Source organism: Molossus molossus, unplaced genomic scaffold (genome assembly GCF_014108415.1).
Source record: "Molossus molossus isolate mMolMol1 unplaced genomic scaffold, mMolMol1.p scaffold_m16_p_5, whole genome shotgun sequence".
Lineage (NCBI taxonomy): Eukaryota > Metazoa > Chordata > Mammalia > Chiroptera > Molossidae > Molossus > Molossus molossus.
Window position 1 is genome coordinate 5,021,267 of NW_023425388.1, and position 22,510 is coordinate 5,043,776.

Below are 22,510 nucleotides of genomic sequence, written 5' to 3' on the forward strand. Positions count from 1 at the left end.
GAGCCACATTGGCCGTGCAATACCGAGTTTTTTATCCATGAATATAATATAATCTTCCTTTAATAAGTGTCTTTCAGATGTTTACATGTCTTGCACGTCTTTTAAAACCTTATTTTTAGCCCTGGTCAGTGTGGCTGAGTGGCTAGAGTGTCAGCTGGTGCACTGAAAGGTCAAGGGTTTGATTCCCTGTCAAGGGCATGTACCTGGGTTGCAGGTTCAGTCCCAGGCCCCGGTTAGGGCATGTGCAGGAGGCAACCAATTGATGTGTCTCTCTCACATTGATGTTTCTCTCTCTCTTTCTCTCTCCCCCTCCCTCTCTCCTGTCCACTCTCTAAAATCAATGGAAAAAATACCCTCAGTTGAGGATTAACAAAAAAAACAACAACGTATTTTTACGTTTATAATTGATATCTTTTTTAGACTTTCCTTTTCTAACTTGCTAATAATAATTTTATGTCTCTTAAAAATATTTTTTTTGGTTAATCCTCATCTGAGGATATTTTTCCATTGATTTTTTTTTTTCTTTTGATTGGAACTTTGAGGGAGAGAGAGAGAGACAGAGAGAGACAGAGACAGAGAGAGAAACATCGATGGGGCTGTGGGCAGACATTAACTGCTGAGCTAAATTGGTTGGTCAGGGCTAATTTCATGTCTCTTTAAAAAACCAGCTGTTGGTTTTGTTGATCTTCTATTTGTATGTTTCTTACTATGTTAGTGATTTCCCCAGCACTTGGCCCAAACGGGGCTTGCATTTTGGCCCAGTTCCTTACCCTGTGTTGCCACGCTTCTTGCTCATAATATTTCATCTTCCACTCCTCACATTTCTGGAGTTGTTCACCAGGAGGGTTTCAGTTTGGAGTCTCTCATATAAAACCCAGGAGGCCAGGAGCTGAAATGACATTTCTGAGTGGCAAAGCTGGGCCTCAAGTTTTTCAACCAGCACTGATCTTAAACTGCTGAGCAGTGCTGCTGACTTGTCTCTTACTGTCCCTGCCGTCAGTGCTGAAGTCTGTGCTCCGGGGCATCCCATCTGTGGGGCTCGTAGATTTGCAGTGATGTTAGAGGCTGGCCGCTGCTCCTTGTACTTGATTCTCAGTCAAGCTTTGGTCACATCGCTTCTTTGTCTCAGAGTGACAGGAGATACCTTTCAGTTGGAAAATAATATGCTGTGTTTGATTTATGAGCTTTAATGAGAATAACCAGCAGGAGTATCTTGGAAAAGACAGTTAACTCCTTTTGTTTGTTTCCTCATTTGTGGAATGAAAGGGTTTCTAGCTTTAAAATTCTGCTTTTTACTGGTATAGAGAACTGTTCACATACTCTTTATCAGAAATGTGTGTACCTGGAGCAGGCACTCAATTTGTACAAAGAATTTTAATCTGCTAATATGTACACTATATAATTTATTGTCTGTATACTTTTTACAGTTGTTTTGTTAAAATGCCAACATAATACTCATTCTGCTTCATAATGGTTTTACTTTTTTACTTTTATAGAGTTAACACTGAACCCTCCGGAAGGAATTGTGGCAGGTGAGGCACTAAAGCAACCTTCTTCTAATTCACTTCTAACAGCCAGAGAAGCCTTCACAGTTACAATGTGGATACTTTTCTTTTCCTGCAGGCCCCATGAATGAAGAGAATTTTTTTGAATGGGAGGCATTGATCATGTAAGTTAATCATATGTGTTGTGAGTCTTAAGGCTTGGCTGGAAGTTAGGCCTGTGCATCACGCTTGGCAGTGCGACCGCTCAGGAGTGGTGATTACCAGAAAGGCGAGTGTGCCTCTGAGATCGAGCTCTTCTCTGGGCTGCGGCCCCGAAGGCAGGGGCCGACACGGACACTGCCCGGAGGAAGGGTAAAGGCGCAGTAAGCACCGGGCTCTCGTAGGGCTTCAGAGCAGCGAGTGCCGAGCGCTGTGCTGCGTCGGCTCCGGAGCTCTGCGAGCCGGGGCTCTGAGGCTGGGAAGGCCTCTTCGTGTGGGGCGGACACCCCACTTGTGCACCAGGACTGGCCTTCCCCTCTGCCTCTCCTGCCGTGTGCCTTGTCTGGCCTGCCACGGTCCCTGCCTGGAGAAGTGCCCAGTTCTGGGATGCCCAGGGCGGTTCCTGCCCCGTTCTGGGAAGACTGTGGCTGGATTTTGTGGTGTCTCATGTACAGTGATGCTCTGAGAGCAGCCAGTGGGCTTCTGATTCTAGAGTCTTCTATGGCTCTGTGACCCGGGCTCTTTGTCTGTCCTCTTTCTACCTTATGTGCAATATTTGGCCGTTCTTAGACTTAGTGTATTTGAAGAAAATGTGGTCGGGTAACATTCAGGGAGTTGACATTTAGAATTAGTCCCTCATTTTTCTCAGTAGTGAGATGAAGTCTTCAGGTAGCCAGGAAGTTTTCCTGTTGGATGCAGTGCGCTAGCGTGACGTTACCGAAGCAGTTGTGGGCTCTGGTTTCAGGGTGTCTTTATTTTATTTTATTTTATTTCATTTCATTTCATTTTATTTTATTTTATTTTATTTATTTATTTTTTATCCTCACCCGAGGATATTTTTCCATTCTTTGTACAGACAGAGAGGGAGAGAGAGAAAGGAAGGGAGAGAGAGAGAGAAACATCGACGTGAAGGGACACATCGAGTGGCTGCCACCCACACGACCAACCAGGGCCGGGGACAAACTGCAACCGAGGTACGTGCCCTTAGCGGGAACCGAACCCGGGTCTCTCCAGACCGCAGGCCGACGCTCTAACCGCTGAGCTAAACTGGCCAGGGCCAGGGTGTCATTTTAAATGTCATCTGGCTTTCTGAATTTGCCTGGTGCTTGTACAACATTAGTTCTTAGTATTTGCATGTTAGTCTGAGAAACTGTTGTCTGTGAGGTTAGCGTAATATGTGAAAATTGATGTGAAGATGAGTTTTCTGATAAGCAAAGTATTTTTTTTTTTTTTTTATCCTCACCTGAGGACATTTTTCCATTTTTGTTCAGATATAGTGGGAGGGAGAAAGAGAGAGAGAAACATCGACGTGAAAGGGACACATCGAGTGGCTGCCTCCTGCACAACCCCAGCCGGGGCTGGGGACAAACTGCAACTGAGGTACGTGCCCTCAGCTGGAACCAAACCCGGACCTCTCTGGACCGTAAGCCGACGCTCTAACTGCTGAGCCACACCGGCCAGGGCAGTATTTTAAAAATCAATAAATACTATCCAGTGACAGTATAGCACACTGATGTTTCATTATCATTTGTAATACCCTCACTGTGTGGGTCCATGTTACCCATAGTTTTTCTGTGATTTAGTGTTTCTGGCATGAGGATGTCTCTGCAACTTGTGTTTGTATCTGTGGTATTGTGTCTGTCACCCCTACAGCAGTGATAAGTTGATTGTGGGCTTTAAGTCAGCGTAACCTACATCCAGTGGAAGGAACGCAGCACTGCACGTCTATTAGCAAGCTCTTTGTTGTTGTTTGTAACTCCTCACCTGAGGGTGTTTTCCCATGGATTTTAAGATAGAATGCACAGGAGGCAGGGGAGAGAGAGAGAAACATCGATGTGAGACACATCGATTGGTTGCCTCCCGCATGTGCCCAAACTGGGGCTGTGGATCGAACCTGCAACCAAGGTACGTACCCCTGACTGGGAATTGAACTCGAGACCTTTAGGTCCAAGGGCTGATACTCTAACTGCTGAGCCAGACCAGCAGGGCGCTCTTTGTATTTTTAAAGAAACAGGAGATCACACTATAGGAACTTGATCTGTAACCCACTTTTCTCATTTATTGTGCCATGTGCACTCCTTTGTGTTAACATGGACACATACACCTGCCACCGTGCAGCAGGCCTGGTCGTAGGGGCAGAGGTCCATGCGCACCTGATGGGCCCTTTGTCTCTGGGAGGTAACTGCTCTGTGCAGCCAGGAGACTGTTTAGAAGCCCTTGAAAGGGACACATGAGCCCTTCACTACGGTTTTTTAATAGTGCTTATTGTTAAAAATCTGTTAGGGTAACTATTACTAATTTTAGATAAACAGTATAAAATTAAATCAATATTTTGAAAACCTGTTGTAAAAAGTAATTAGAACTATTTTTTAGGTAGAGCACTTTTATGTTTGAAGAAGGCTTTTGCTTTCATGTGGAATTCCCCTGCTTCAGGATCTGGTGAGTTTGTGGGTTTTGGTCCTGTTCCAGACCCTTTCACAAACAAGAGGCCGCTCACCAGTGTGCTTAAAACATCTATTAAGGAATTAACTGTCCTCCCATTGATTCGGCTCACCCTCCTGTGTTGGCAGACAGCTGGCTGAGCTTTTCTACTTCGTGATAAGTTTTCTTTTCTTTCTTTTTATTCTTTGACTGTTTCCAGAGTTTCTTCCATCCCCTAGTGTTTATGAAAGCCGTGCTTGCCTCATTCCCCGAGTTTGCAGCTTGCCTCCCGAGCCTCCATCCCGGCTGTGCCAGGGAGCAGACGTCTTTCCACGTGTTGCAGACACAAACACTGACAGCCTTGTTCGTGCAGACAGGCATGTCAGGGGTGACCCCAAACCTCCACCCTTAAACAACAAGACTGAGGGACTAGGGTGGGAGCGCAACAAATTAATGAACAGGAAGAACTAAATGATAAAATTGCTACTGCCTGTTCTCTGATTAATAGGGGGAAAGAACTCTGATGACTCTCTGCAGAGCTTGTGTTGGAGTTGGAGCCTGCAACTCAGCAGGACGGCTGGGGCTCCTGTCGGACCCAGGGAGGTGGGCCAGCAGGGCTGTGTGGCCACATGGCTTCATGGGCTTGGGCCAGTCACCCTGCCTCTCTGACCTGCACTTCTCTGGATCCAAACAAAGAGGTTCAGCTCTGGCTGGGTGACCTCGCTGGTCCCTGGCTGTGGTGTGGGGTCTGTCTGAGGGCCCTCACCGTGGAGGTCGGACCTGCTCTCTCTTTGGAGCCCTTCAGTGGGACAGAGCCCGCAGTGCAGGAGGGGTGTGCATCGCCAGCGGTGGGAACAGGCATGAAGACCCTTGGAACTTTGCCACATTGTTTCTGTCCTTCCAAAGCATTCTCAAAGTAGCTGGTAGTGGTCACCTCCCTGCCTGGTCCATGGCCTAGCTGCTGTCCCCTCTCCAGACCTGTCAGCTGTGATAAAATGACAAGGACTTCCCCTTCCTGAGTGGTTGGGCACCGTTGGCTGACTACCCACATCACTGTGGCACATTTGAGTTTGAGCTGGGTCACCTGTGGGTGCGAGGACTCCAGGCGTCTGCTCTGCCTAGGGCTGTGCTTGGTGTGGACGCCATGGTCACAGCAGCCACCCTTCCGCCAGGCTCTCATTTACAGAGGACGGTCACAGAGCTGCTCTGGGTGTGGTCCTGCTGAATAAACCTGAGGGGTTAAAGTAGATGCTTATAGTTTGTATTTATGTTCTCTGGCCCAACAGTCCCCACCCTAGGAATTCCTTCAACAAGAGTGCTGTTGAGACCTCAGTATGAGGACACCCTGCAGCATTGCCATAGTAACACGGACCTGGCACCGTGTCCCGTATGGCTCACGGGGTATCCACACAGCGGAATGCCATGTGGCTCTGGAGGGTTCCAGCAGAATCCACATACTGGCCTTTCGAAGTGTCCCCAGTTGTTATGGGAGAAGCAAATTATGGAACAATAGGTCTAGACCAGTGCTATCAACTGGGGTTTCTCCCCCCGCCCCCGCCTCCAGGACATTTGGCACTGTTTGGAGATATATTTGGTTGTCACAACTGAGGAGTAGGAGGAGCTCCATTACTGGCATCTAGTAGGACACTGCCAAGCACCCCATAGTGCACAGGATGGCCCTACACACAGCAAGGGACTGTCTGCCCCAAGATGCAGCCGTGCTGAGGTCAAGAAACCCTGGCGTGGCATGAGGCATTGTCCCCAGTGTAAAAATTTTCACAGCTTTCTTGAGATGTAATTTATGTGCCATAAGTTGTCGTGTATTAAGTGTACAAGTCAGTGATTTTAGTAAATATACAGTGGAACCTCAGTTCCCAAACTTAATTCATTCTGGAACGGCTGTTTGAAAAGCAATTTCTTTGAAAACAGAATCACTTTTTCCCATTAGAAATCATGTAAATTGAATCAGTCCATTCCAGACTCCCAAATAATTCCGTTTTAACATTTCTTATAAGGTATTTCTTTTTTAAGCTCTGTCATTCTAACAACTTTCCTTTTCACTTTCCTGCTATCACTAACCTTAAGACCCATGGTGACTTGCTGTAGACATTTCATAATAATACGGTAAGCAGCAACAAAAGCAAAAAACACAAAAATGTTCACAGCACATTTTCCTGAGATGTTAATGTGAGGTTTAGCAGTACACTGACTCCTAGACGCGCATTCTCTCCTTCGTCTGTATCCTGAGAGGTGCATGACAGAGCTTACAGGCATCCACACGAAAGGATTGTTGGGTCGAGAACCCAAGTTTTGTTTGACGACTGAGACATTTTTCTGTGAACAACTTGGTCGAGAACAGAATTATTCGAGATGTGAGATGTTCGAGAACCGAGGTTTGTGTAGAGTTTTGTGGTCACCATCACAATCCAGTTTTAGAACATTTTCGAGAAGGCCCTCATCACCTTTGCAGTCAGTCCCTGCTCCCACCTCAGCCGTAGGCAGCCCTGCTCTACTTTTTAACTTAATAGATTTGCCTTTTTTGGACTTTTCCTGTAGATGGAATCATAAAACATCTAGTCTTTTGTGTCTGACTTCTGGTACCCGGTGTACTGCATAGACTGAGTTCCTGTCGCAGAGTGTTGGCGGTTCTTCCCTTTTTGTTGCCAGTCGTGCTCCGCTGTGTGATGGGCCACATCTGATGTGTGTCCACTCACCAGCTGAGGGACATCTGGGTGTCCACGTTTGGGCTGTGTGCTGCAGTGCACTGTCTGTGGACATGCTGCTCCATTTCTTCGGCTGGAAACACGGGAGTGGAGTTGCTGGAGGGTAGAGTACGTCTGTATTTAACAGCTTAAGAAACAGACTGTTTTCCACAGTAGCTCACTCACCGTTTTACATTCCTACCAGCAGCATGTGAGGGTTTTTCTTTCTCCCCTCCCTCCTCCCCTTGGCGTTGTCTGGTTCCAGCCATCCTACTGGGTTTGAAGTGGGAATTTACTGTGGATTTGATCTGCTTTTCCTTAAGGACTAAATGTGTTGACTGGGCTGTAACACAGGTGCCCCTCATGGCCTACCAGGCTCTGTTGATGATCCTTCTGGAAGTAGAGGGTATTAGGAAGCAGTATGCTTTTTCTTTTTCATGCTTCAGGTGGTTACGTCTTTGGATCATAACTATCTAGTAATCCAGTTCAGGTTTAGGTACTAATGAATGGGTTTGCAATCTTTACTGTTTAAACCCTTGTCATATGTATGAGACATTTTGCTCTTGTGCTGTGACAAACCTAAAACAGGAAACAGCAAAAACAGCATCTTCACCACTTGCCCCAGCGGGAGAGCTGTGTGAGCTGTGGTGCTGGGAAATGCCCGAGGGCAGGTGGCTCGCACCAGGTGTGCCTGGCTCCACAGGCGATCAGCTGACCAGCTGTGGACGCTGCAGAATCGGGGGTGCCAGGACTCTGCGCACAGGCAGCTGTCCCTTGCACAGAGCGGGCGCTGTGAGCAGGAGCCTGGGTTAGACCACAGCTGTCCCTTGCACAGAGCGGGCGCTGTGAGCAGCAGCCTGGGTTAGACGCAGCGCTGCTCTCAGTGTTTGCTCCTGAGCAGCGGCACCCTGGAGCCAGTCATCAGAGCGAGCGATCGGGAACGTTTCCTTCGCAGGTGCCAGCGCTGTCTCAGGGCTCCGGAATCATGGAGGCCCTTATTTTAATAAGATGAAAAACAATTTTCAGGCTTTGGATAATATGTATTTGCCTCAGATAAATATTTTGTTTCCTTTGTTTTTATTGTACATTTTTGTCTGAAGATTTTGAAATGAGGCATTTAGTGAGGGAGAAATGAGGCTATCACTTCTTTATTGCCTGGAGTGTGGCACTAAAACTTGTCCAAAAATAATACTAATTATGTCTCCCTGTCTTGGTTTAGGAATTTACTTGCTAGAGTTTTCCATCCGTCAGCTGGCATGTCACTGCCCACATGGGCCCAGCTGCAGGCTTGTCCCGGCACCAGGCCTCTGGGAGAGAAAGGGGCCCTGGTTTAGACCAGCAGCCACCAGAGCATGGGAATCGCTTTGATACTGAAGATGTGGGGGCATTGTAGGAAATGTTTGATCATGTTTCTGAGGCTGTGGATGACCCAGTGGATTTATTTATTTATTTTAATTTTAAAGAAAGCGCTATTATGAGAAACAAAGAACTGTTATCAAAGTATTGAGCAAGTATCATTTGGCTCATTCCAAAAGCATTACCTAGACATTTTTTCTCTACTAAATCAGAGGTGGCAGAAAGATCGGAGCACTGGCGTGCATTCCTGACATAGTAACACTGTTGCTTTTGAAGGTAGTGTCTCTGTTTGTCCAGCCTCTGAGTTAGTAGTTTTGAACTGTGTTCTACTCTTAACTCCGGCACTGAACCAACTGATTTAAGACCTTGACCAATCATTTCATGCTTGGGTCTCCCAGCTTTCCTTAAGTTTAAGCAGCACTTCTGACAATGTCATCAGGACATGTGGAGTAAGGACGGAGTGGTACTTTTACTGTCTGCCCTGAGCTCTTCTGCTGGGCAAGAGGTGATCGGAGATCTCTGGGGCGTGGTCTGTGCGGACCCCTGCGCAGAGAGGCTTCCAGGGCGTGATTCAGGAAGAGTGCCGCAGGGTTGGCGCTGCCCGCGCTGGTGTTGGCCTGCAGCCCTGTCCCAGGCTGGACCCTCGCCTGCAGTGCAGCTGGGCCACCTCTCTTCCAGGAGCCCACCCCACGCCCTCCTCTTCATGTGGTTTTCCTGTCCTGGTTTCAGGCCAAGGCTCTGGGCGCTGTCGTGCAGTGACATCCTCCAAAACAAAGTAGCTATTCACTGTGGCTCCCCCCAAAATAGCAAGGACACAGTTTTCAGAATCAAGGTTAGCCTCTTAAATCGAAAATATTTAGTTCTACCGAACACTTCTCACCTTGTTCCTGTTTTGACCATTTTACCGCAGCGCAGCCTCCAAGGAGGATGCTTCGATCCGGGCCTCTGCTGAGATGGTGTCATCGAAGGCCCCGAGTCGGCACCAAGTGAAGATAAAGCTCTGTTCTGTTCTTTTTCTTTTTTAAAACTATGTTTTTTAAAATTGATTTTAGAGAGAGAGGAAGGGAGAGGGAGAGAGAGACATCAATTGGCTGCCTCCTATATGCATGTCGACCGGGACTTCACCTGCAGCCAGACGTGTGCCTCAAGCGGGCTCGAACCGGCTACCCTTCCGTGCACAGGACGGTGCTCAGTCAACCAGCCACACCGGCCAGGGCCCAAGCTCTGTTCTTTTTGAATTTTTTGTCTTATTCCTTTAATTATGGAGATGTTTCTGATATTTGCAAGTCTATATAAATTTTTTAAATTTCACTGAATTAAAATAATTTTATGAAGATTTAAAGTAAACTTATACTTTAAACAACAATTTTAAGAATGTATGTAGATTGTTTTAGTATAAATATATTTTAATATTTCTTCTGTGCCATATCTTGCACTTATCTATCTGTCGTCGAGGCGGTAGGCCTCCCGTGTGGAATTGCTTCCGCAGTGGCCCAGGCTTCAGTCCCGGTGGTGGTGATGGCACGCACCTTGCTGTAGAATTCACGTTAGGACCGTTGTTTAGAGAGACAGTGTTTCTAAAGGGACTTCTCAGTTCATAGGAATAGAGTGGGGTTTCTTTTCTTATTTATCGAACAGATGGGTTATGCCCAAAGTGGTTGCTGCTGTTGCAATGTTTGTAGCTGTCATTCAGCAGTTCTGTGTTCGATGGAAATTTACTTTGGAAAAATGGTCTGAGATCTGTTAAAACTACTCTAATGCAGATTTTGTAAACGACATTTTTCTTGGGGGAGGAGTTCATCTCTGTTCAGATGTGAGCTGGTGGCTCTCATGTCTCCTCTCCTGCTGGCCACTGTGCTGTGTATTGATCAAGAGGGTGTTCATTTGCGCCCCTAGTTTTACAGTGTGATAGCCTTGGAAGTGGCTAGTCCATTGCTTCCACTTTCCACACGAGCAGTTGGTGAACCCAGGCAGACAGGCATGCACGTGCCTAGTGACACCTAGGACTTGGCGATGACCCCTAGTGCTTAGGTGACGTGTAGGTGCAGGGTGGCCCTGAGCCCAGGCCTGCGGGTTGAGGCTCACAACACTGCCGCACGTGTGCACACCTGGCCTCTGCAGGGAGCCTGGCAGGGACCATGTGTGCGCTTTACCTGCTTCTGGAAGGTTACAGAAATTCCTTCTGAGGCTCCGTTTAAAAATTAAAAATAGGCCCTGGCCAGTTTGGCTCAGCGGTTAGAGCGTCGGCCTGCGGTCCGGAGAGACCCGGGTTCGGTTCCCGCTGAGGGCATGTACTTCGGTTGCAGTTTGTCCCCGGCCCTGGTTGGTCGTGCGGGTGGCAGCCACTCGATGTGTCCCTTCATGTCGATGTTTCTCTCTCTCTCTCCCTCCCACTCTATCTGTACAAAAAATGGAAAAATATCCTTGGGTGAGGATTTAAAAAAAAAATTAAAAATAGGCCTGGCCAGTTTGGCTCAGCAGTTAGAACATCAGCCTGCGGACCAGAGAGGCCAGGGGTCGGTTCCCGCTAAGGGCACGTACCTCTGTTGCAATTTGTCCCTGGCCCCAGTTGGGATCATGTGGGTGGCAACCACTTGATGTGTCTTTCTCACGTTGATATTTCTTTTTCACGTTGATGTTTCTTTTTCTCTCTTCCTCCCTCCTGCTGTATCTGAAGATAAATGCAAAAAAAAAAAAAAGTCCTCGGGTGAGGATAAAAATATAAAATAAATTTTAAAAATCCTCACCTGAGGATATTAAAAAAAAAAATTTAAAAATAGCCTTTGGGAAACAACTCTCAATCCTCATTTATTTGCTACAATAGAACCTTGCTATAACATGTGCCATAATTTATATCTTTCTCCTAAAATGTAATTGTACAACATCTACAGAAAAGCAAAGTCCTTGAGATCTTGTGATGCTGGCCCTAGTACCTTTCTCTAATCCTGTGATGATAGAAGTTCTGCCGACCCACTGTTACCTCTGTTAGTGGAAAAACTACCTTACCTTGGTCTTTGTGCTTGTACCTAAGATTTAAACCAGATTGAAATGGGACAATGAGACAGTATTCATCATTAGTATTTATATACTCTTTTCATGTGCAATAAAGCAGTAAAAATGTTCTGAACTCATTTCTAAAGTGTGGTAAACATTGAAAAATCTACCTTCAAGTTCTATGTATTTTATATCTTCCAGGGGCCCAGAAGACACTTGCTTTGAGTTTGGTGTTTTTCCAGCCATCCTGAGTTTCCCGCTTGATTACCCATTAAGCCCCCCCAAAATGAGATTTACCTGTGAGATGTTTCATCCCAACAGTAAGTGCTTTTGGAAGTTGTTTTGATGGTTCCATGAGGGGCCCAGAGATTGTATAACTGTGAAAGGTAGTGTTAGTGAGTGACATAGACCATTGAAAATACTTTTTATGTTCTGAACTTTAGCAAATTAATCATGGTGTTATTGACATTGTGATTTCAGTTTAGAAGGACATTTTAATGTAGATAAAAGAAAACGTGGACCTAAAACTGGTCCCATTTGAGCTGGCCGTCCTGCTGGCAGTGGGCTGCAGGAGGAGAGCCGGTGTGGGCGTGTGCTGTGGGCGTGTGCTCTGGGCGTGTGCTCGAGGGCTGTGTCCTCACCGCAGCGTCGTTTTTGACTGGAAAAATTGGAAGCAACCCAGGTTATCAACGAGAGAGAATCAGTTAAGTCGTATTCATCCATATGTTAAGGTACTACATAGATATTGCAGATGATTTAGAAAGTATATGATATGGGATGATGTTTGTGGTGTATTGATGAGAAAAGCAGGTTATCTATAAATTTGTTACAATTTAACTGGAAATGCAGCACAAAATTTAAAATTGATTCTCTTTCAGTGGCATAATGAGCTTTTCTTTTCGTATAATTTTTTTCTAAAACCAACATGTATTACTTTTAAAATAGAAAAAAGGTTTTTTAAAACAAATTTATTGTACTTTTAGTCGAAAAAGTGTCTAGTAGCAAGGATCAGAATTCCTGAATGGCTGTAATTTTTTCTTATTTGTACAGTTAGGGATTATAGAGAAGAGAATAAGGAAATAAGTTGTGTTTTCAATTATCATGTTTAGAATAATGTTCCTTTTTATAAATGATTATTATTGCCACATCATGATCTTAATAGTTGTGGAGAAGTAAGATATATCATTTTGTAGCGATGAAATATATACTTATTTGAAATCATTTTCTTTTCCTGTACTTTTCTGCATATCAAATAGCCAAAGGCTAATTTAATCCATGAGAGAATTTATAGAATTTTCTTAATCTTTGACTTCTCTCTTGGTTTACAAATGAACCCACTTGGCATACTGTCTCCTAGACTATCTCATCTGTGCACCCCCACACTCAAAAGCCCTGCCCAGACTTTATCCCAGTGAGAGTCCAGGATTACCCACCAGGGAAATGTTCTCTTCCATGGGACGAGCTGCTCAAACCCTCATTAGGAATTTGTCATTTACTAGTGATAAGGGAACATAAAGGTAATTAGATTTCTCCTCAGAGAGACCATTCTGTACCTTTCCTTAGCTCAGCATTAGTTAATTTCTTGCACACACATGACATTCACTGGACTACTACCTACCTTGGTGCGTGTTTGAAGTAATAAGTGGTGGGTTCCTGGCCTGGTGGCTCAGTTGGTTGGAGCATCGTCCTATACACCAAAAGGTGGCAAGTTTGATTCCTGGTCAGGGCACATACCTGAGTTGCAGGTTCAATCCTCAGTTCAGGCTCGTGCAGGAGGCAACCAATTAATGTTTCTCTCTCTCCCTTTCTCTCTTAAATTTTTTTTTTCTAAAACCAACGTGTATTACTTTTAAAAAGAAGAAAAAGTAAGGTTATTTGAACAAATTTATTGTACTTTTAGTTGCAAAAGTGTCTAGTAGCAAAGATCAGAATTCCCGAATGGCTGTAGATTTTTTTCTTCCTTGTACAGTTAAAAAAAAAAGGTAGATTTTTGTTTTGTTTTGTTTTTAGTTTTCAAATCTATTTTTATTGTATCAGTGGTGAGTCACATTTTGCTTAAAGATCTAACAGGCGTTTTTCAAAGATGCAACTGAAAAAGAAGGGAGGAGACTCAGATGAAGGAAGACCTCGGGGAGGCTCAGAGAGCATTTACACAAGAGTTTAAAATAGAATTGGTTGAACAGGTCAACAATTTCAAGTTGATTAATCATAAAATGCAACTATAAACAGGATTGTGGGTAATTAAAAAATAATAATATTTTATTGAAGATAAATGGTCTTTACAACAATGCCTGTGACGTTGTGTTAGAAACAAGTATGGCCAATGAACTGGTTCAACTGTGTGAATGTGCAGTAGGAAAAGTCTGATAATATTATTTCAGTGTTCAGATAATTAATACAAATAGTTTTCAAATTCAGACTTACTGTAAATGTGTGCTATTTTTATTTTATAAAAATTATTTGTGAGAAGAGCTATATTAGATAGGTCTACCAATATCATGAAAATTGGTCAGTCCATAAATACTTAAAAAAATAATTGAACAGCCTTGGCCTGCTTGGCTCAGCGGTTAGAGCCTCGGCCCTCAGAACAAATGAGTCTCGGGTTTGATTCCAGTCAAGGGCACGTACCTCATACCTCGGTTGTGGGTTGGTCCTGGCCCTAGTAAGGGTCATGTGGGAGGCAACCAATCAATGTCTTCCCTTCCTTCCCTCCACTCTATCTGAAGATAAATGGGAAAATATCCTCAGGGGAGGATTAAAAAATAGTAATAATTGAACACATTTACTGAGTTGCTGGGATACAGTGGTGAGCACATAATAAAAGGTGGGGGGGCTGGGCTGGAGGTGAGGTGGGGACATGCTCCGCAGAGGTGGCGGCCAAGCTCAGTCCTCAAGGGAAGAGCAGTGGGGCTGCCTAGCAGGGGAAGGAGAGAGGGACGGCGGGCAGGGGCCAGTCCAGTTGAGGCCTTTGGGCAGTGATGCAGATTTAGGTGTTCATTTGAGGAACGTGGTGAGCTGCTGAGGGCTTGGCATGAGAGTGAGGGCTAGCATGGGCAGCGTGGTCTTTGAGGGTCACTCTGGTGTGGTGTCAGGTACAGATGGGGAGCCTGCTGGGACACAGCTGTGGTGACCAGGGGAGAGGAATGTGGGCGTGGAGGTTCAGGGGAGGGTTGGGGGAAAACATGGAACTCCGTCAGAGGGAGGTGGCGCAGGGACACGGCTCTTTCAGGTATGTAGGGTCACTGCGCAGTGCGTCACCTTGGAGAAGGGACACTGAAGTTGTAAACTTCTTGATACTTCCTCTACATTTATGGCAGAGAGAACGGGTGCCCAGGTCCCGGGGATGGGGCCTGGAGAGGGGCGTCCTCACGCCCATGACCAGCATGCAGCTCCCAGGCCTCGTACTCAGTGGGAGTTTGTGCTGTGCTGTGTGGGTCACTGAAGAGCAGAGAGCACTGGGCGGGGCTAGTGGGAGCGGTGAGGGCCAGGGGGAAGGGAGGCTGCTTAGAACTCACAGCTCGCAATCCCATGAATGCAGGTGAATTCAATGAATTTATTTTAAATGATCCCCTTTTTTTCTGTTACGTGCCCCTAGCAGGAATCGTACCCAGGACTCTCTGGTCCACAGGCCAATGCTCCAACCACTCAAACTGGCCAGGGCATCTCTTATTTTTATTTTTTTTAAATTAATTAATTTATTTTTATTAATTAATTTTTGTTACAGATGTTTTTCCCCCACTGATTCACCCCTCCCCCCCTGCCCTGTCCCCAGCTTTGTTGTCCATGTCCATTGTTCATGCATACATGCATATAAGTTTTGTTGTTTATCTCTCTCCCCCCCCCTCTTCTGGGGATTGTCAGTCTGTACCCCACTTTCACGTTTCTGGGACTACCCCATTCCTCAGACTGTTATGTTCATTATATTCCACAAATAAGTGAGACCATATGATACTTGTCTTTCTCTGTTTGGCTTGTTTCACTCAGCACAATGCTCTCCAGGTCCCTCAATGTCATCTCAAAGGATAAGAGATCTTTCTTTCTTACAGCTGCGTAGTACTCCATTGTGTACATGTACCATAGCTTTTTATCCATTCGTCTGCTGATGGACACTTGGGCTGTTTCTTAGCTATTGTAAATAGTGCTGCTACGAACATGGGGGTTCTTGTTTTTATTATTAGAACTTAGTAGCCTTAGAATTTTACGATTGAATCTATCTCTATTGATTCCTGGATGTCTGAGTATATGCGGAAGGAACCCTCTGAAACTCTGTAAGTATACGAGAGAAAGATAACAGATGCTTCAACGTTCTCATTAGGAATGATTATGTACTGTGAGTGAAAATTCATTCTTCTCCAATCAGGTCTTCGGTGTCTTGCTATAAATGTTGGCCAGGTGAACAGTTTTTCAGACATATAATGATAGAATTATGAATATCTAAGAAACTCATTCTGAAAAGTATTGTGAACAATCTTAATTATATAAAATATTTTAGTGAGCCCTGGCCGGTTTGGCTCAGTGGTTAGAGCGTCGGCCTGCAGTCCAGAGAGACCCAGGTTTGGCCCACTAAGGGCACATACCTTGGTTGCAGTTTGTCCCCGGCCCCGGTTGGGGTGGTGCAGGTGGGAGCCACTTGATGTGTCCCTTTTACATCGATGTTTCTCTTCCTCCCTCCCACTCTATCTGAATAAAAAATGTCCTCTGGTGAGGATAAAAAAAAAATTTTTTTTTTTGGTGAAATATTTGACTGCCAGATAACCTTTCATTTATTTCTTTTGGAAATAATATTTTTTAAAAAATCATTTGAAAGTGGAATTGTCCCTTAATGACTAGAACTGGACAGCCCAGCCTAGAGCCCCGTCGGGGTGAGCAGTGCCCGGAGGGGCTGGCGCAGGCCCACAGCACCACGTGGATGGGAGCTTGACGCTGGGGCTCAGGGTGTGCTCCAGCTGTGCAGACAGTCCGCGCTCTGTGTCCGCACCTCCGCTCCCTTCCTGTGTGGGCTCAGACCACGTGGCCCAGTCATCGCTCACCCGGTGTCTTCTGGCCCCTGCAGTCTACCCTGATGGCAGAGTCTGCATTTCCATCCTCCATGCTCCGGGTGACGACCCCATGGGCTATGAGAGCAGTGCCGAGAGATGGAGCCCCGTGCAGAGCGTGGAGAAGATCCTCCTGTCGGTGGTGAGCATGCTGGCAGGTACGTCGAGGCCTTGGTCACGGAGGGCTCGCCACTAGTGGATGAAACCAGATAGCTCGGTGGCTGCGCCGCCTCCCTCATTTCGTCCTTGTCTTCATAATTCAGTTTTATTGTTTCTGATGACTTTATATATATATGCTTTTCTGCTTTTTCATTTCATGTTATTTGTATGCACTGTTCCAGGCACAACCATACTTTTCATAATTTTAAATTTCAAAGATGGTCTTATGCTGTGTATCTCATGTCGATCAGAAGTAGCTGTCCTTATCTTCATTTCGTAGGCATCTATCATGGGACTCGCTGTATTGCAGCCACAGTATACCAGGGGTGTAGAGCCCAGGATGACAGACCCCAGCCTTAAGGCCCCTTCCTTCTAAGGAAACATTCCAAATCCACCAACCGTTGCGGGGCACTCTGATAATCCTACGGTCACAGTGCCCAGAGGGCTCTCAGGCCAGCTCCCAGGCTGGGACTGTCTGGGGTGAATTAGGACATGCAGGAGTTACGAGGTAAGGGAGGAGGAGAGGCGGTGGCTCTGGTGGAGGCACTGCCAAACCCTCTGTGGCTGGAGCCCGGCTGGGCCAGGGGCCCTGCAGAAGTGCACTCCCGCAGACCGCCGCCCGGGGGTGTCAGATCCTGCAGCCTGAGCCGCGGGAAGACCCTCCTCGAGAGATGAGAGACGAGGATTTGGTCGGGTGTGGCGTTTGGAGCAGGGCGGGACACCCTGGGCCCAGGGAAGGGTGTGGCAGACACAGTGTAGAACTCGGGCACACTGGGGTGTGGTGACTCCTTCCTGTGTTCTGAGTGCCTGGGCAAAAGGGTGCTGTCTTTGGGGACAAGAACCCAGAGGGAGCTGGATTTGGGGAAGGGAACAGTTCGGGTTGTGAGTGTCCACTGTCTGGGAGCCATTCAGATGAGGGCAGATCATGGAGTGAGAGTGTGGGATCATCTGTGGATAAGACAGTGGGTGACGTGGACAAAGGGCACATGGAAGGAGAGGGGTCCTCAGAGGAGTGTGGGGGAGTGGTCTGGGAATCGAGGGAATGGAGATGTGTTAGAGGAGAACGTTGACTGCTGCAGGAGGCCCAGGGGAGGTTCCAGCTAGAGGTCCAGCTGAGCAGCCACTGGGTTTGACCGCTTGGGCTGCGGCGACGTCCCAGAAGGGGAAGTCCAGGGTCTCAGAGGTGTGTGTTCGAAGCTGGTGCTCCCCCTCCTCACGCAGAGCGGACAGGAATGGAAGGTGTGAAGGCAGGAGAGAGGCAGCGACTTGGCCGTCTTCTGATGTCAGCTCTGCATTCTGCCGTTACAGACATTTTGCTGTAAATTCTTGTCCTTTTTTGTTTTAGTTTAACGTAGTCTTTATGCACACTCCTGTTGGAGTGTGTCCCCTGCTCTGAGCTGCCTCCCTGCGCAGTCAGCGCTCAGTCTGCCCCTCCTGCTCAGCTTCGCCTCCGTCCTGTGCTCCTCCAGGCAGCCGCGGGGGCACTGCGTTTCCTCGGCCAGGGGCTCTGGGCAGGGATTGGGGGGCTCTGTTCAAGCTTGGATGTTCCCTGCAGTCTGGTCCAGGGGGGGTCCCCTGAGTGCCACAATCTCGGGAAGCCTTGGCGCTCCGGTCATTCTGCCTCCTGCTGTCCCCTTCGTTCTCCCCTCTGGATCACTTAGTTTGAAGTGAGGCATCTGTGGGTGTCAGTGATCTCTGTGAGGTCCACTAGATGGTGCCTCTCTGAGGGCCCAGATCACGGGGCCCACTGCAATGCCAGTGTCCAGAATGAGGCCTCGCACATAGGACCCAGTGAGGAAGGGTTTGTTGAATAAATGGAAGGAAGGAAGGAAACAGTCCTGTTGGTTGGAGGGTCAGAGCTGCTATGGCAGCTTAGGCCAGGAGGGCTGGAGCGGGAGGGAGTGGCCGGGGCCAGGCTGTGCTCAGCACTGCTCACTGCCCAGCTGGCCTCAGCAGCCTGCTCTGCTCTGATGTCCTCGCTTCTCCGCGTTTTGACCACCTGCACAGTGGTCACTGCCTGCACCTCTAACTGCCAGTTACCTTGTCCCTTTCCCGTAGGCCCCAGCTGCCTCTGTGTGTCCTGATTCTACCCTGGAGCCACTGCTGGTCCCATTTGGCCAGCGCATGGACTAGCTAGCCTGGGGTCAGGTGTCTGTGTGGGCTCAACATCCATGTGCAGCCACATCCGCCTGGCATGTGCTCCGGGAGGAGCTGGGGGAGCTGCACTGGTCTGCACAGAGCACGCCCTGGGGGAGTAAGCCGGCGGTGGGCATCTGTGGCTCGCTCTCTGGGTGCTCCACAGGTCACATGCAGGCTGTCCTGGTGTGCCCAGAGCGAGATAGGTGACTTCTACATGTGGGCACATGTAGACACTCAGAAGGTGAAGTCATGGAAATGGATCTTGCCCTGAGATGCATTTCTCCATGGACCTCACACCTATTCTCAGGCGAGGGCTCTTGTCTGTTCCTAAAAGGACAGACTTCCTCCCCCAGCATTTCAGTCATCAGCATCTCTCATTTATTTCTGGACACGTCTCTGGAAGGATCCATTGGTGATTTTGAACGCCATGAAGATCCTGCCCATTCAGACCTGACTTCGAGTCCCTTTCAAGTGGACACATCTGCTTTCTCTTTCAGAGCCCAACGACGAGAGCGGGGCTAACGTGGACGCTTCCAAGATGTGGCGGGACGACCGAGAGCAGTTCTACAAGATCGCCAAGCAGATTGTGCAGAAGTCGCTGGGGCTGTAAGCGTGCCCGCGTGTGCGCACACACCACCAAGCAGTTTTCAGTGTTGCTCCTCCAGGACACTTAGTGACGGTGACACTTGGTGCTGGTACCAAAAAAGGAAGCTTGCCAAGCTGCAGCTCTGGTCTTCTTTTCCACCTCTCCCACCCCAAACAGGCTTAGCCTGACATTGCATTGATTTAGGATACTGACGGTGGGGTGCAGTGTTAGTGTCCCGGCAAGGTGGTTCAGGTAGGGTGGCAAAGCTGTCACCACTACCTCTGCCAGCTGGAGCGCCTGCGCACCCCACAGTTAGTAGCTTCCCTTCCCTCCTAGTGCTGAGGGCGGATGTGCTGGCCTCCCCAGGCCTGGAGCTCAGGCAAAGGGCGGGCAGCGGCTTGCCCTCTGGCTCCCTGTGCCCATGGGCAGTGCGGATGTTTCATTCTATTCTACACGCGGGTGTTTTTATTATAATCTAGTTGCATCTTGTGTGTGTGTGTGTGTGTGTTACAAACTGTCACACTTAGAAATACTTTCAGGAAATACTTTTTAAAAATGTGGATGAATGAACAGTGGGGCACATGGAAAATGTCACTGCTACCAGCCTGATGATCTTTCCCAACCACGTCTGTCAAACATTACAGTCCTGTCTTAGTTACTAATGCAGGAAAATTTGAGACTGAAAGTCTCAGTCACAGTTTCTCCTGGATCTGCAGCAGTGTGTCTTTCGTCTCAACCCGGGGACTTCTAGGCTTTTGTCCTTTGTGGTTGCAGCAGGGACTCTGACTGTTGGGACAGTTGTTCTTCGCAGCCAGAGTCGGAAGGGGAGGCGTGCCTCTCTCCGAACTTGACTGTGCTGTGGAAGCGAGGCCCGCGGGTCCCGGGCCCAGTGGGCACACACCACTGTTTCCGGACGGTGACTTCGATGCAGCCGTCTTCTCCAGCATGGGCGGCCCGGCGGCCGGTCCGGGTGCATCGCGAGCAATATCAGATCTGTTGCGGCAGAATCACACGCCCAGCCTGTTTCCCGCAGGTTAAATTAAATAGGAATTTCTATTTTTGAAATAAGGGACGGCCTCCAAGACATAGACTAGAGTTTACTTCGTCCTTTCCTTCCTGTCAGATGCGCCTGCGCCTCACGTTCCTTCTCCGGTTAACGAGAACTGGCTGAAGGGCTCCGTCCGGGTCTGTGGGGACCCGTTTTCTCCTCAGCAGGGCATCTTCCAAGCTTTGGAACTCAGCGCAAGGACTTGTCGGGGCGGGGGGGAGCTACTGCACCTGCGAAGTATTTGTAGGCCCCTTGGCAGGAGGCGGAGCCCTTTCCAGGAGCAGAGCGTGGGGGTGCGGTCTGTGGACTTGCTGGAGCAAGGGGGTTGCAGCCACATCAGCGGCTGGCCACGGGGGCGTCCGTGAAATCTGGAGAAAGGAGAGGCGGTCTCTGCACAACAAAGTATTTTATTAACTTGTATTTATTAAATGGAAAAGAGAGAATCCCCTGGTTAAAAATAAAGTTCTATATTTTCCCCATTGTGCACTGTGTCTGTTATATTTCATATCATCGTGTGGAATACACCAGGGGCCCGGCAGTGCCGCCGCCCTCCCGCTGGCAGTGCCCGGGCCCAGGACTCCGCGTCTGTGCCATTCAGAGGCCACTGTATTCTGAAGACTTGTGGGAACACTGGGGAGGTTCCCTCTCGGTTCTTTCCTCCACTCTCTCTCTCTCCTTCTGGAATCGGGCTCCCTAGCTGGGTTCTGTGACAGCATTCAGGACCGAGTCGGGCAGAGGAAATGTCTGTTCACCAGCCGCTAACGACACGGGCAGCAGCCGCCGAGACCACGCCTGGCTTCTCATCGGACTTGAGGGGCGGTCACGGTGGACCTGCCTCCGAAGCCCCTAGTGTTAGCGAAGAGGCCCGGGCGCCGGTCCTGCTGACCTGCGGTCCTGTTCGGTGACTGTCACAGTGGGCGTGTCGTCCCCAGGCTTCCCTAGAAACGGGTGGCCCTCCTTTCCGCACCCAGCTCTGCCACCTGAGGTGCCCCAGGCTCAGGTCTTGGATCCCCTCCCCCGGCAGTGCTCACGCTTTCTGTTGGGGTGCTCAAGACCACCCCAGGTTTGGTGATTAGCTGGGCTAACCGCTGTGGCACAGACTGGGAAGGGTGCAGGATAGTCAGCTCAGGAAAACCCCTGGGGAAGCTTTGGGGACACCGGGTGCAGCAGGCAGAGCCGGTCCCAGGGATCGTGTAGGACGTGCTGCACTGCTCAGCAGGAGTGACAGTCTGTGTGAGGTGTCTGCCCGGGAGCTTGTCAGACCAGAGCCCAGGGTATTTACTGGGTCTGGTCACGTGGCCCCTCCGCCTGGCACACCTCAAAATTCGAGACTCCCAGGGGACAGTAGATGCCGTCAGAGCCATCGTGTCTGCACAGACGGTTTAGGCCCAGGGAGGTACTCTGGTCACACTTGCTGGGAACCCCCCTGAAGCCCACATTCCCAGGTGTTGGGGCCAAGGGCCAGCCTGGGGCCTGTGGAGAGGCCGCGCCTTCCTGCCCCTTGGGCACGGCGCAGGAGGTCTGATTGCAGGGGAGGCACTCATGGACCCTACACCACACCTCCCTTTCCATGCAGGACATGGTTCCTGGGCCGAGCCGTGTGGCTGGGGCCCAGTGTTACAGTCCCCAAGCCATCAGCTCGCTCCCGTCTCCCCACCCCACCTGGGCTGGGCTTTGTGTAGGAAAAACAACTTCGTGCCCTCGGGCCAGTCCCACCACCAAACCAGAACCCCAGCCCAGCAGCACCTTCAAGATCCCCTGCCACCCTGGCCTCCTGGGTCATTAGGCCCTGTGTCCTGGTGTGAACCAGCCGGTGCCCACTGCCCCCACTCGACAAGCCCAGCTCTGGCAAGGGCTGGCTCCAGCCCGTCACAGGCTGCTCCACCCTCCACATCACCAGGCATGTCACCCTCCCTCAAGGCCACCTGCCGCGGCCACTCAATCTGTCGCCCCAAGCCCGGGAACCTCGGTTCTAGGAGTGGCTTGGGCACTTGCCGAGGCTTTCTCTACACCTGGCACCTGCCTTACAGGGTGTGCCACCGTGTTCAGTGGGTTACCGGAGTTCTGGGTTCCTCGGGTGCACAGACACCGGTGCGTGCTCACGGGTGGCCAGCCCAGGAAGGCTGGGCGTGGCTACAGATCCACCCGCTGCAGTGGGGCTAGAGGCCATGCCGTGTGCGGGGTGCCTGGCCCTGGCTGGCCAGTGCTGCTCACTTGTGGATGGCTCGGCTGTGTGGTCAAGGGTCCATGCTCTGGAGCCAGATCCCACCGTGGCCTCACGGGCAAGAACCAAGGCTCTGGTCTCCTGGAGAGACGTGGGCTTCCGCCTCCAGGTGCTTGTCTCTGAGCCAACTCATCTGCAGGCC

General features: G+C 49.0%; 1 protein-coding gene across 6 annotated transcripts in view; it reads left to right on the top strand.

Moving 5' to 3' along the window:
- UBE2G2 (ubiquitin conjugating enzyme E2 G2) overlaps positions 1-20,359 on the top strand; it is a 39,687-nt gene extending 19,328 nt beyond the window's left edge. For 3 of the 6 annotated variants that reach the window (XM_036243527.1, XM_036243524.1, XM_036243526.1), the window contains exons 3-8: positions 1,497-1,532; positions 1,624-1,669; positions 4,077-4,142; positions 11,378-11,496; positions 16,230-16,370; positions 19,008-20,359. In XM_036243527.1, the coding sequence (XP_036099420.1) occupies positions 4,090-4,142; positions 11,378-11,496; positions 16,230-16,370; positions 19,008-19,120 (426 nt within the window). In that variant the 5' untranslated portion in view covers positions 1,497-1,532; positions 1,624-1,669; positions 4,077-4,089 and the 3' untranslated portion in view covers positions 19,121-20,359. Of the gene's footprint in view, positions 1-1,496; positions 1,533-1,623; positions 1,670-4,076; positions 4,143-8,911; positions 9,015-11,377; positions 11,497-16,229; positions 16,371-19,007 lie in introns of all 6 variants that reach the window. The other 3 variants (XM_036243523.1, XM_036243528.1, XM_036243529.1) reach the window with 2 other exon arrangements.
- The last annotated feature ends 2,151 nt before the right edge of the window (positions 20,360-22,510 follow it).